Source organism: Pteropus medius, unplaced genomic scaffold (assembly GCF_902729225.1).
Source record: "Pteropus medius unplaced genomic scaffold, Ma_sr-lr_union100, whole genome shotgun sequence".
NCBI lineage: Eukaryota > Metazoa > Chordata > Mammalia > Chiroptera > Pteropodidae > Pteropus > Pteropus medius.
Genome location: NW_024354875.1, coordinates 30,989,064 through 31,003,430, shown reverse-complemented (window position 1 = coordinate 31,003,430; position 14,367 = coordinate 30,989,064). Strand labels below are relative to the sequence as shown.

Genomic DNA, 14,367 nt, shown 5'->3' with positions numbered 1-14,367 from the left:
AATCTTTTTCAATAACATGACTTTAATCAATACTTTCAAGCAAATAATATTATAGTAGTACCATCTACAATAAGGAAAAATATGTTTTGCTCTTATAAAAAATAATTCGCCAAACTTAAAAAACAATGGATGTTCTTCAGACTATTTCATTTTCCACTAACATTTTAAAATGTCAAAAATACAGGTGCCTTATATGTCCTGATTTCTCACCTTATTAGAATTAATTGTGTGATTCAAAATTAACCAAAGGCCAAGATTAAAATTTCACTCAAGTACACAGCAAAGTGCTGTTATCTCAAGAGCTAAATTCAGCTTAAAAAGAGGATAGGCAAATAGACCTTAAGCTATTAATCCTTGGCTGACCTTGAGCCTGAAAATGCAGTCCCTAGACTGGCAAATAAGATAGGCTGAAAGGTAGGAAGGCAAATAGAATTCTTAATTTTGCTTAAACAATTCATGCAGCATAATTGATAAATGCTATTGATGTTAAAGATTTCTAAAATAGAAGTTATCTGGAATTAGAAATTGCAGTCATAAATATTCCAATGGTAAGTATTATTCATCGATTTACAAACAAACATCTTAAAGCGTTATAAACTGAGATACTGAATAAACAAGTGAAGCCTCTTCCCTTAAATGAAATATAACTTCAAGGAAGGATGAATTTGAGGTTTGTCTGAGTGGTTTTGCAAAAGGGATATGGACTAGAAGAACTGAAATTGATGGGGTTTTCTTTTTCTTTCATAAAACTCAACTTAAGGCTAGAATTGAATCTGTATTTTGTATACTGAGAAATCGCCAGAAATAATTTAAATTATACTGTTCTTATAAAATTCAGAATGATCTGATTAAAATACGATGTTCTATAAATTTTTTCTCAGGATTGTAACATTCAACTCATGTCTTTAGAGAAATAAAACAAGCTTCAAATTAAAAACACACAGCATGCTTGCACAACACCGACTTCCCACCATGGCTAGTGGAGGGCAGAGGGGGACTGGTTCTGGGTTTGAGGCCAACACACAACACTGATTTTTGCACTTAAATTCCCCAAAGCCCTGGGAACATGTCACATAACATAACTATATGGTAAGCTTCGTTCTTGAACTCAGGACCGATATCCACAGAACTCCCCTAGGAAAAGTAAATCAGTATGCCCAAATTTTTGTAGGTGTCCTTAGTACTCAAAAGGCTCTGAAGGAGCACATTTGCTTGGTGACTCGGGATAATCCCACTGCCCTCCCCTGCTTCAGCACCTCGCACTAAAGGTGGATGCTGGAAAAGATCTTGGAATTTATTAGTTCAACCCCCTTTTGTTCAAGAGGAGGAAACTGAGGTCCAGGAGGGCAGGTAGGGTGGGAGGAGCTGATTTGTTTAGAGTCACACACCTGGTTTACAGCCAGGTTCCCCCTCCGGTTCCTCCATTACCTTCTTGAGTGAGGCATCTCCTGGGAATTCTTACAATTCAGAGAATGCTGGGCCATTGCCAAAGAGATGTTGTGTTCCGTTAGCCATAGCCACAGTCACGTCCATACTGTCGGCACGTGAGCACACCCTCCATGTAAGCACACAGAGTCCTGCCGCCTCTCACCACCCCCGTTCCCTCACTCTCCCTTCCCTGCTGTCCTTCGCCTTTGCCAACTAGTGCCCCACTTCTACCAGAACACAGGTAAGAAAGGAATGAGTAGGAGTTCCATAATTCAGTTCATTTTACAGCTCATTAGGTTAGGTGTTAGTACCCCGGGTGAGGAAACAGATTCAGAAAGGTTAAGAAAGTTGCCCTAAGTCACACAGCTAGGAGGTCATAGAACTGAAGCACAAGTCCATGATAAGAAACTAATGGGAGAAAAAAGTTTTTCTTCTCCACAATATATCTGAAAAATAGGAAATAGCAAATCAAATAGAATATCCGAATGTTCCCACATGACCATACCCCTTTGCCTGAAAGTAGTCTCTGGATTCTGTCCTCTCTTAGGCTGATGTCACCATGCAAACCAGGAGACCTGTGGGAATGTCATACATTCCTAGCAACAAGTGATTTCCTTTAACTTTCTAAAGAAGATATGGAAAAAAACCTAGGACATATAGAGCACCATGAATACTAGTTTCCCTACCCCCACCTGCTCCTGCTTCACCCCCAGCTCAGGGCTCCTCCTAATGCTAACTGCCCAATCTCCATTTGTTTTTTTTTTTTTTTTTTCTGATAGCTCAGTGACCATCACGGAGGCCATTATTTTGATGCTTATTGCTTAGCACTGAGCTGGGAGCGGAGTGGGGCAGGGCAGAGCAGGGGACCTAAGGCCTCTGCTCTGGGCCCAATGCGCTTCTGCACATCTGGGAGCTTCAGCCCTCAGATGGGCTCCTATATTTAAACCCGCCAGGAGGAGGGTGATGGCATGTCACCACCACCTCCAGGACCAGCCTCCCACCTCCACATTGACATATGACATATGACTCAACTTCCCCACAGAGTTCCCGCTGAGAGGGGAGCTATCGCTGGAGCAGAGGTTAAAAGCTGGGACTGCACCCTGTTATTGCACGCTTGCCCTGGGCGCTTCACCCACTGGAACCCTAAACTCCTGGGTTGTGCTTCCGGGCCCTGGAAGGCAGAACCACTCTGGGAATGTGGGCAGGGTCAGCTCCAGAATGAGAAGGGAGGGAATCCCTCTGTTTCTTCGTGGCTGACACAGCAGCCTGGAGGGGACCAGTGAACACAAATGGCTAAAGAATCTCAGAAATAAATGTCTTGGGGGAAAACACAGAGATCTTTTGGCCAGTAATCTAAGGTTCTAAACCACTCACTTGAATCTCCTGAGCAACCAAAGCCAGTATTTCTTCCAGTGATATGATTGGCAGATGGGGGATTCCAAGAACCCCCAGACTTTTAAAACAGTCAGATGAAAACAGACCCTAAAGGTTTTACCATCATCATCACTTCGCCATTACTAAGAGCTGAGGGAGACCCTGCTTTCAGTATTGGAGGAATGCTAGAGCCACAGAATGTGAGAACTAGAAGAGGTCTTTCCCCTGAAAAATGTGAATATTCTTTAAAAAATAGAGGGATCTTGGAAGCAGAGACTATCTAAGCCAATCTGTTCTTCTCACAGATGAGAACAGGTTAAGGAGGAGTTGGGCTTTAAAGCAGTATGCACCACCATTTTTTAAAGCACCTACTATGCGAGCTACTATGCCAAGCACTTTCAGTACATCATTTCATTTTGTTCTTGGGGTTGGTTTTCTTTTCCTTCTCATCTTACCTCTTTTAACTTCCCCCCATCTGACTACTCAGAGATATTCAGTAACTTTCCTGAGGTCCATAGTTAGGTGGTTAAGCAGGTTTCTGCAATTTGCTCCCAGATCTGATTCCAAAATTTGTGCTCTTAACTTTTCTGCCAAAACTGAAGCGATATTAAAATAATTGGACCATGATCACTTATGAAAGATGAATGGCAGAGCTAAAACTGAGATCCAAATCTCTTACATTCTATTCTGAATAACTTTGTTATTTTATTTTTTCATATCCTCATCTTGGGCATTAATTACATTGGCTTCTAGTGTCATGTTGATATATTACATTTTCTCGACATATTAGGAAGAATGATTCTTATCTAATATAATTTTAAAATTGGGGAAAAAAAGATTTACATCTTATCTGATGGTCACAAATATTTTGCTCTAGTAGAGTGGTTAAGAGGGAGGATTTTGAAGCTAAATACCTGGGTTCAAATCCTAGTGGCATCACCTAATAACTTGTCCAAGGACAAGAATAGCGCTTTCTGTGACTAATTTCTGTGACTTTATCAAAAACATTGGACTAGTAATAGCACTGACTTTATAGCATTGTTGTAAGGATTATAAATAAATTCATACAAAGCACTTAGTGCTTGCCTCACAGTAAGCACTCAGTAAATGCTAACTCTTATTTGGGAACCAAACTCATTAGCTAGAGCTTAAAGAACAAAACGATAATAATGACAATAATAATATTTCATCTCTGTAGTGTTTTATGACTTTCTCAGTCCTTCAACACAAAATATCTCATCTGTCATCTCCAGTCCTAGCACTGCCAAAGGAAATAGCATTATCATATCATTTAGCTAGAAATGGCATAATTAATGAAGGCAAGAGTGGTTGCAAAAAGCCTGTGATGTTTCTGCATTGGTGTAAGCTGGTTGTTATGGCAACCATCCCCTGTCAAAGACCCTTTGCCAGGCAGAGAAAAACCCATTTTTGGAGCCATCACAGCACATCTGTTTCTGTGCTCAACTGATTAGCTCTTGTTTGCAACAATGAGCAGATGGAAGTAAAAACGAAAAAATAAATTCTAAAAAGAAGCAAATGTTCATTTTTATCCACAGGTCTGCTTTTTAATATAGAAACAGACCTTCGGCTGTTTTAGGAAGATGCCGAATGAATTGGATCCCTTTTGTATGGGCTGCTTCTCTCATTGCTGGGATTGTAAAGTGTAGTCAACCCATAAATTATAGGCGAAAGGTCTTTCATGTGTGTCTTTTTAAACGATGTGTCTCACTCCATTCAGAGTGTTCTTCCACCACATCTCCGCATGTCTTCGTTGCATGATCTCTCTTGGCACACATTTTCCACACTGAACGTCGCATATAAACATATAAATACACTAAAGTGAAAGAGTATAAGGCCAGTGGGCTAGGAAACCTGAATTCTGGGGCCCAGCCTGCTCTGAACTAGCACTGAGAATATCTTCTCTCTTCTTTAGTTTCTTTAGCTAGGAAAGGAGACTGGCATTCCCATGCTCTCTGAAAAGCCAAACAGCTCCAGTACTTACTAGGTATCTGAATTTAGTCACGACATTTCCTGCACTTCTTTGAGCTTCACTTTCCTCAGTAGTAAAATGGAGAAAATAATGTCTACTGCTGAGAGCTGTTGTGAGAGTGAAATAATTGATTTTAAAAATCACCTATCCTAGTTCCTGGTGCATTAGCAGGTCCTCAGTAAGTGACCAATTCCTTCCCATGGTACACTTGCTTAGCAAGTACAGTATTTAAACTACTTGACAATCAGCTGGTTCATAGCACTGGAACTGATCCTTGAGGTCCCCTGCTTGCCAGACATTACCCCCTATAGATGCTGGACCGTTAAAAGGTCTGAGATGTCCCAGAGAAAGAGACAGGCGCCTCTGGTGGCTGAGAAACATTTCCGGACAGCAGCCATTTACCATCCAGAATGGAAGTATTTCACTATCTTAACAATCAGCATGGCCGCACCAGTGTATACCAGCTAACTAGAAGACATTATTTTTACATAGTCTATACATGTCCTCAATAAAAACAATAATGACAACTTTGGTTCTTTTTCTTGGGTTTCCATTTCCTAACATTCAGTTTAATTATTTACCACATATGCTGGTGAGAAAGGTTCAACTCTCCCTAATCCCCTGCCATCAACAAAAGAATACATAAATTAGCCTTATATCCCTTTTTGCTATAGATCAGGATATTACCTGGCATGTGTTTGATGAAAATATTAGCTGAGCGACATCATTATTGACAGTGGGCATGAGCTGTATTGAAAATCTTTTAGTTCAGTGAGTCACAACACAGAGATTTCAGGCACCGTTACCCACCTACCCATTCAATGTCCCTGGGCACTTAGCCTGGCAGAGCCTTGGATGCTGAACCTATAAAACTAATGCAGTCGTGCCCAACCAGCATCCTCATAGGTACATGTGAGAATTTAAAAAAGTAATATTTGTAAAAGTTCCATGCAAATGTCAGATACTATTATTCATATTATAAGAAATTGAGTGTCAGGAGACAGTGGAGGAGAAAAGAAAGAGACAATAAACATGGCTAGTGGGAAGACTGTTAAAATGTGCGTGTGTGTGTGTGTGTGTGTGTGGTGTGGTGTGTGTGTGTGTGTAATAGGCTAAGTCACAGGCAGGGAGACCAGAGGTTCAGTGTAAACAGAAGGTTCAGGGAAATGACCTGGGCCAGACTTCTCAGGGACTAATCAAAAAAATGCTTAGCCAGAGAGCAAGTAGGACAAAACAAAATTCTGATGGCCCACGTGGGAAGGCAATTTGTTATCCTTGGTACATCTACAGAGAACTGTATGTGCCTCAGACATCTGAGGCTGAGAGAGAGCATTGTGTGTGTGTGTGTGTGTGTGTGTGTGTGTATGTTGGCAGGTGGTATAGACAGGCAAAGCTGAGCTCTCGAACTAAGCTAGCACCTGTTAACATACAGACCTGTAGGTTCCAAATGACTGGTTGATTATCTTGGAAATTTGAATTATTTACTACAGAGGAGGGGGACTCAGTAGTTAGAGAGTTGTTGTGGGTTGAATTGTGTCCTCCAAAAAATGATATGTTAGAGCCTTAACCCCCAGGACCTCAAAGTGTGAACTTATTTGGAAATAGGGTCATTGCAGATGTAATTAGTTGATGGCATATTGGAATAGGGTGGGCCTCTAATCCAATATGACTGGTATCCTTATAAGAAGATGGCCATATGATGACAGAGACACACAGGGAGAATGCCATGTAACTACAAAGGTGGATGTTGGAGATCTGCAGCTGCAAGCCAAAAAACACCAAATATTGCCAACAAACTTCCAGAAGCTAGGAAGAGACAAGGATTGTGTCCTGCTGACACCTACATTTCAGACTTCTAGCCTCTGGAACTATGAGATAAGACATTTCTGTTGTTTAAAGCCACCCAGTTTGTGCTACTTTATTATGGCAGTCCTAGGAAACCAATACAGTGTGGATAAGGCTTTGACCCCAGGACAGGAAGAGAACCCACTTTAACTTCTTCGCTGACCACAAGAGCGGCCCCATGGGAGTACGGGGGTTGGGGGGGGGCGTTGATTGTACCATGGGCGCTTTCACTGGTGGCTGTTGGAATGCTGGAGCTATTACTGCTCCTCAGATATTCACAGGTGATGTTGTCATAACCGCCTCCAAGTCAGTCCCTAACAATGAAGCTGCACTACTTGTAGTGGTCACAGCTGGGGAAATTTAAGAACCTGGGTTTTCGATGGCTTCACTGGGCTGCTGAATTAATAAACTGTGGAACTACCTACTTCTGCACTTATATTTATAAGATTGCACAAGAAACTTAATTTCCTGTTGTTCAAGTAATTTTGCTCAGGATAATCTGTTAAATAAATAGTTTCTATGTTGCATGTTTTCCTTTCCCTCTTAAAATAATCTTCTCCTGGTCACAGTATGCTACTTACACACCTAGTTTGTAAAAAACTGTACTGATCTTGACTTTCAAACAAATCCTTTTACTATGCCAGGCCATATTTCTCCAGCAGCTTTCTTTCAAAGTCCTAAAACGGTAATTATACAACCTAGAACTTTTCTCCTCCTACACTGCTGAGTTGATACTGCTTTTATCCATTGTTTTCCAACTTTCACAGTGTCCAAATGAGGCGGTGAGAGGAAACAAGTGGAGAATTTTGACAACATGATAGTCAATTCAAGCTGCAGCTTCGAGCTGCCTGGGCGGGCTGTGCATTTGTACCACTCGTCAGCATTTGATTGTGGCATGGTCACATTCCATTAGCTACCTGGTTTGTAGCATCGCCTATTAGAATTAAATATTGCAGTTACTCAAGCTGGTGAAATAGAAATGGAAATAAAAATGGGAAAAGAATAATTTGATTCAATATCTCAAAAATAAAATAGGATCAGTTGCATTTTCAAAATAAAAGCACTGGTCACCTGCAATGGTTTTATTCCACTGGCATTGGCATGCACGCATGCATTGTTGTCATATTTAACCTAAATACCACTTATTCACACAAGCAGAAGCGAAAGCATATTATGGTCAATATACTATGCAGGCCACCATATAGAAGGAAAGCAGTTTGCCACCCCAAAATATACTTTTTGGGATATGGATTTTAAACTGGTTTTTAAGAAACAAAAGAATCAGTAACAACATTTGACCTTCCCCCTAACTGCCTAAAAGGAATTTAGATAGACTACCTGCTCTAGGAAGGGATGTGTCATCATAAATAACTATAGATTAATCTGAACTGGGCATGGTAGACAGGGAGGAACCTAGTAAAGCCCATTTGTTCAAAGTCCTCTCTGTGTCCCATTGTTAAAGATGGCCCAGGCAACATTTATTCACAAAACATTTGCTTTCCCATCTCCATGTAAATTGCCTTCCTGCCCTTTGAAGTCCCAAACCACAATGCGCTCCTCCCCCACCCCTCACTTTCTCCTTAATTCTAGAATGACATATAAGTCTCAATTACCCAGTAGGTCTTTGGTTCTCATATCTTATGACACTCTGGGCACGTACATTTATAATAAACTTTGTACATTTTCTCCTGTTCATCTCTGTTGATTTATTAGCCCAGCTAGAAGAACTTAGAATGTGAGAGATAAGATATATTTTTATGCTCCCACAAGATGGAGACTGTTTTATTTGAATCATTACCAATTATACTTTCAAGGAGTGCTCTTGAACCAAAGGCCTTGCTCACAGTAGAGAGTATGATGGTTTGTTGAACTGAACAGACAAATGTTCCTATGGACACCCTTATGGAGGATTATGAGCAAAAAGAGGCTTCGCCGGAGTCATCCTCCATTCGGAAAATAAAAACGTAAGGATTATGTAGGCTTGAGTCCCAAGAACTGCAGTGTGGACCACTGGGCATACTGGACACAGGCACCCATCCTGACAGAAACTTCGAGGCATGCACAGAGCAATCAGGCACTTGCTCCTGAAAAGCATTGTCAAGGTCTCCACACCATAATCTGCCTACTCCTTATTCTCTACAGCAGGTAAGATGTGACACTGGCTTTTTCCTGCCAAGGAAGGAACAAGTTCCAGGCAATCTGGGCAATAGAAGCTCACTGTAGACCACTAAACTGCTCCCTATAGAAATTCTTCAAGTATTTTATTCAACCTAGCTGAAACTGAAAAGTCACAAACACTTCAGAAGAAACGTACAAAGTGAAAGGCAAGCTTCTCTTATTTACATTTTGTGATTCCAAGAACATTAGCTTCCTATGGCTTAGAAGAAGAACACCATCTTCCTTGTTATGCCACCCCATGTTTGAGTTGAGTGGCCTCAGTTGTGCTGCCCTTTAATAACAGATCAATTAAAATCTACAGAGAAATTTGCTAATACCAGTAGCTGTAAAGCCATCCTCAAACAACCTTCCGAATTGACCTTTTTTGGCTTTTTTTTTTTTTTTAACCAATGGATTTATTGGATGCTTATTGAGTCCCTACTCTGTATCGAGCACTATGCTGTGAGCTGGGCGTCCCAAGTCATTGCCAGAGCTCGGGGTCCGTTGGGAAACCTGCCTGCCAACAATTACAATAACGAGGTCATGGTGTGCTAATGGAGGATGGAAAGACTGCAGTGGAAACCTAGGGGTAAGAGCCTCAGTGTCGGCCAGGGAGAAGGGCAGGTTTCCTAGGAGACACACACTTGAGCTGAGACTTGAAGACTGAGGAGGAATGTTCCAGGGTTCTGAGGGCCACTCCAGATGATATAACAATACATGGAAGGATTCAAAGGGATGATAAACAAGATGGATTTGGAGAATTACCTGTTGAGGCATTAAGCGCAAGTAAAGTGGAGAAAAATAACCTGAGAAGAGGCTGGGTAAGTAAATAAGAACTGGAATATGAAGGGTTTTGTTCGCCATCCAAAGGAGTTTTGACTTAGTCCTGCAGTGTTTCTCAAAGTGGGGTTCACGAGAGCCCTATAAAATTTTTTGTTTTGTTTTTGTTTCAATGATAATTTTATTAATAATAATAAAATGAGAAGAACAGTGGTAAAAATATATTCCAGATCATCTATATGACCATTTGCCATACAATTTCAGTGCCCATGCTTATGTTTATTATTAAGCTGACACCAAGCCAACAGAGATATACCAGTTAGAGGCCAAAGGAGATGCTGTTTGAACAAAGAGATGGCACTAGCTGAAACAGAGTAAAGTGATGGGAGAACCGGGTCACCGCATGGGTACATGGTAGTAAGTATGGCCAAAGAAAATAATCTGTGCTGTCATGCTCTGAAACATATTCACATTGCAAAGGGCAACTGAATTTCACAAAACAATATCATTTGTCTCATTAAATTAAAGCTGCTTACTTGAATTTTTTTTCATAATACCTTTTTCTGTAGTTTTTTCATTATTCATTTATGTTTCCTTCTGGTTTTATAGTTCTATAAATATAAGTGGCTAGGAGGTTATTTCTAGTTCCATATTTTTAAAAACCTATTTAAGAAATATTTAAGATAGGTAAACACTGGAATCAGGGTTGTTCTTTTTCTCTAAAATGGGTCTATCCATTACCCAGGTATGAAAGAGAGGGCCATAGATGATGGGGAGACATTGAAGAAATTTGAGCAGATTGATATGAACCAATTACTATGTTAGGAAATCACCTTGGCAGTCACACAGAGGAAGGACAACTGTAGGGAGAGTGGAGATGGGAAGATCTCCAAGGAGATGGCTGCCTGTGTCTTCTTTTTAAAAGAACCCATTCACTTAATCCTACAGAGCTGCTCTCAGGCACAGGCCAGCATATTGTGAATGAAATGCTGACTTGACAAGTAAAATTGTACCTGTTTCAGGGTATGCTTTATTCAGCTGGAAGATTCCCCAAACTTCTACAGGCATCATCTCACAGAGGGTTCCATGATGATGCCAAAACTAAATTAGGACCGAACCCTAGGTTTAATTGGGAAATAAAAACTATACAAGACTAGTTGCTATGTTCCTGGTAATGAAAACAAAACAACACAGAACAAACAAACAAAAGACAAGACTACCATAGACGATTCTGTTGACCACTTGGAGCTGAAATATGTCTCTTCACCAAGCCATGCGTCACTGGGGCTGCATCTATCCAGGGAAAGTGACTTTTTATAACTTACACAGAGGCTGAATGAGGCCAAGCCATGACCCCTGAAGAGGGCTGAATTTTCTGGAGGGGGCACCTTTTCTAATTGCATGAAGGTAACCTCCGGGTTAGCTGTGACTTAATCCTGTTTTTCTGAGATTAAGTGTCATCATTATCACTCGCCAAACCAGAACTCTCACAATTCAATAAAGAGAGAGAATTTTCTTCTTCCTGAAAATTTCATGAAGCATATGGCTTTCCCAGAAAAAGACATGGTATCAAGGAGCTCAAGAAATACAAAGAAATTGATGCCCTCTGCTTACCTCAGGGGCCATCCAGAATGGGGTGCCAACAGATGTGTTTCTCCGTAGACGTGTACTAGTGAGTTGAGCTGAGACACCTGTAAGGAAAGGGTGCCATAAATGAGCAGTAAGCAGAGGATGATGTTAGACGAGGGATTGGCAAACTTTTTCCATAAAAGGTCAGATAATAATTATCTTAGGCTTTTTGAGCTGTATGGTTTCTGTCACGACTACCCAACTTAGCCATTAAAGTGCAAACATGGCCATAGGGAACACAGAAACAAATGGTTGTGGCCATGTTTCCATAAAAATTTATTTATGGATGCATATAATTTTCATGTGTCATAAAACATTCTTCTTTTGATTTTTTCCCAAACATCTAAAAATGTAAACACCAGTCTTAGCTCACACACCATAAAAAAATAAAATAAACAAATAGGAGGCAGGTTAGATTTGGCTGACTGCAGTTTGCCAAGCTCCGTATGAGAGCATTTATCTCTCTATCTAAATCACTAGAATATTTTTTCCTCTAATGAATATTCCTATCCATGTTGCTGCAAAATTGGAATCAAAAGAAAACATCAACAACTAGGATCGACCCCAACTATATTCCTATTATATTTCCAATATATTTCGGGTGATTTCTTTCTTAAAATGATGCTTCATTTTATGGAGAAAGAAAATTGGCATGTATTATCTATAATAGAGTATCAGTGTAGACATAAAAAGTTTTCAGTGCCTTATCTTACCTAGAAGCCAGGAAAACTACCAAGAAAACTATGTTTATCAAATGGAAAAAGAAATTGACTAATATTGTTATTTTGTAGGCTCAATGTTAAGGACCTGAATTTTAATATAATTCCAATGAATTTTATCTGTCTTAGCCTTGAGCCAGCTCCCTTCATATACCACCACGGAATAAAGTAGACGTAAAGGTACGCTGGGCTAGGAGTCAGAAGATGTTTTTCGTCCTTGTTATGCCTTTTCCTAATTGTGTGACCTCTCACAGACCACCTCACTCTAAGCCTCAGTTTTCTCATCTTCAAACTAGAGGTAAAGATACCCATCACAGCTAACACAAAGGGTGCCTCTTAAAGACTAAAAAAGAGAACAAATACGAAGATGATTTAAAAATTGTAAAATATTTTATAAATATAAGGCATTCTTTTATACCAAGCAGAAATTGAATGCAGCCCTTACCAGAATGATAAGGGTTGCCGCTAATGCTCTTGATGACAGAACTTAGAAACCTGGATACCTATGTTCATTAGCAAAGGGCTCACCTTTGAAAATATCAGGCATAGATTTGCCAAGGAACCATAGGTTCTTTTGGGGTAGGGATACATGTAGAAGGTAGCTGTTTGCATTCTTTTTATTAGAAAGCCAAAGAAGGCTCTATAAACGCTATTGGTCATAGATAATTTCCTATTTTACCCAGTCCTTCACTACAATTTTGGTTTTTAAAAAAAACATACTTTTTCGTGTTTAATTTCTAGAAATTTCTTTCACAGCAACTGGAAGTTTATGAACCTTCTTTTGGAAAGATTAGGAGCCTTTACCCTCATGACAAATCACAAAGCTGATGAGTAGATGTAGAAAGAAAAGCATAAGACTTAAACAAAATGCCTCCCCCCTCCACTATTTTTCTTTGCTTGCTCTTTAGTAAGTGGACCAATATACCTAAAGTAATTTCATTCATTTTTGAGTAATTTCTTCTGAGCAAATGATTCACTAATACATTTTAACACTGAATTCTTTCTTACCAATAAAGCAATGACTATTCAAAATCATCGGTCTTTTCTTCTGCTATGTTAATATTGATAAAGAACATTTTAAAAAGTGCTTCTGTAAATGTTTTCTCATTATTTGCAACAATCATACTGAAGTACTAATTGTTATTGAACTCATTTAGAGATTAAACCATTCAATAAACTTAGAAAGGAAAACCAAGTGGTTTGTTGGCTTGTGAATATCAATACTTGAGTGTTGCAAGAAAATATTTAATGGTTCTCTGCCTTAGGTAATATTGTTCTGTGTTTCTTCTCACACTTCCATTTTCTATTAATGTTTCCAGTTCAACCAGCCTCACGTGTAGCAGCAATAATCACAATTTAAAGGGATGTTAGTTCCCAGACCCAAAGGACTAGTTTACCTTCTGCTCACTGGGAATAAGTATGCCTAAGGCTAGAGAAAGTCATTTAAAAGAATAAACTGCTTTCTCTTTTCATATGCAAAAGAAGAAATGACAAAATGTAAATTATAGACAATTGCCTTGAGACGTGAAATTCTTCCCAGAAAAGCAAAAAGTTTTTCTGTCAAATTCTTCTTTTGAAACACTTCTATTTTCTAACTTTAATAAAATTGCTTCTAAAGCTGAAAATAGATTAACAAACAGCATCTCCTAGGGTGATCCATCTGGTAAACCCCTTACTCATCAGCCTATATGAGACTAGAAAAGTCCCTCAGCCTATGGCTTAGCAGAGAGGCCCCAGTCTTCCGAGATTGCAATAATTGTTGCCCTTGGCTAAACTGCACACATCAAGAAAACAAACGACAGGCAGTCATTACCAAAGTCAACGAGCTTAACTCCTCCTTCTGTTGTCAGAAGAATGTTATTCCCCTTGACATCACGGTGGATGATTCGGTTACTGTGCAAATGCTGAAGGCCCTGCAAGGCATCCCGCCACCACCAAATAACAGAAAAGAGAAAGGGAAATTTTGCACGGTTATTTTAAAACAATTACCCTACTATTAAAAATCCAATCAAAGTCCACATTCAGCTAACCTCCCTGCTGTTATACACCTTGTGTATTTTATGGAGGTTTCCCCTTGTTAATATGCAATTAGAATCCAAGTGATGACAAATCGCCCCTCTGCTGTCATCCTCAGCTCAACAGACATTCTTACCAACAGGGCCCCATGTAAGATGTAGGAGATCACTGCTTCGTCCAACCGCTGGCCGCACCTGAGCAGACCTTTGACAAGCTCTGTGACCGAGCCCCCATTACACAGCTGCAAGAGGAGGTGCCAGGGAAAGAGACAGCAGAACATATGCAAAAAGAAAAGAAAAAGACGTTAAGAATAAAAGCCCCCATGTAGTAAATTTGCAGATTGCAAAACTCCAGTTCAGAATAACTAAACTTCAAATTTCCGTTACAGAGGCGAATCTAATTGTGTGTGTGTGTGTGTGTGTGTGTGTG

At 39.9% G+C, this 14,367-nt stretch overlaps 1 protein-coding gene across 1 annotated transcript in view; it reads right to left on the bottom strand.

Annotated features, from left to right (window-relative positions):
* Positions 1 to 14,367, bottom strand: part of MYO3B (myosin IIIB) — a 361,097-nt gene that overhangs the window by 317,061 nt on the left and 29,669 nt on the right. Inside the window, exon 7 of the mRNA XM_039855816.1 lies at positions 11,189 to 11,265. Within this exon, the coding sequence (XP_039711750.1) occupies positions 11,189 to 11,265 (77 nt within the window). The remainder of the gene's footprint in view (positions 1 to 11,188; positions 11,266 to 14,367) is intronic.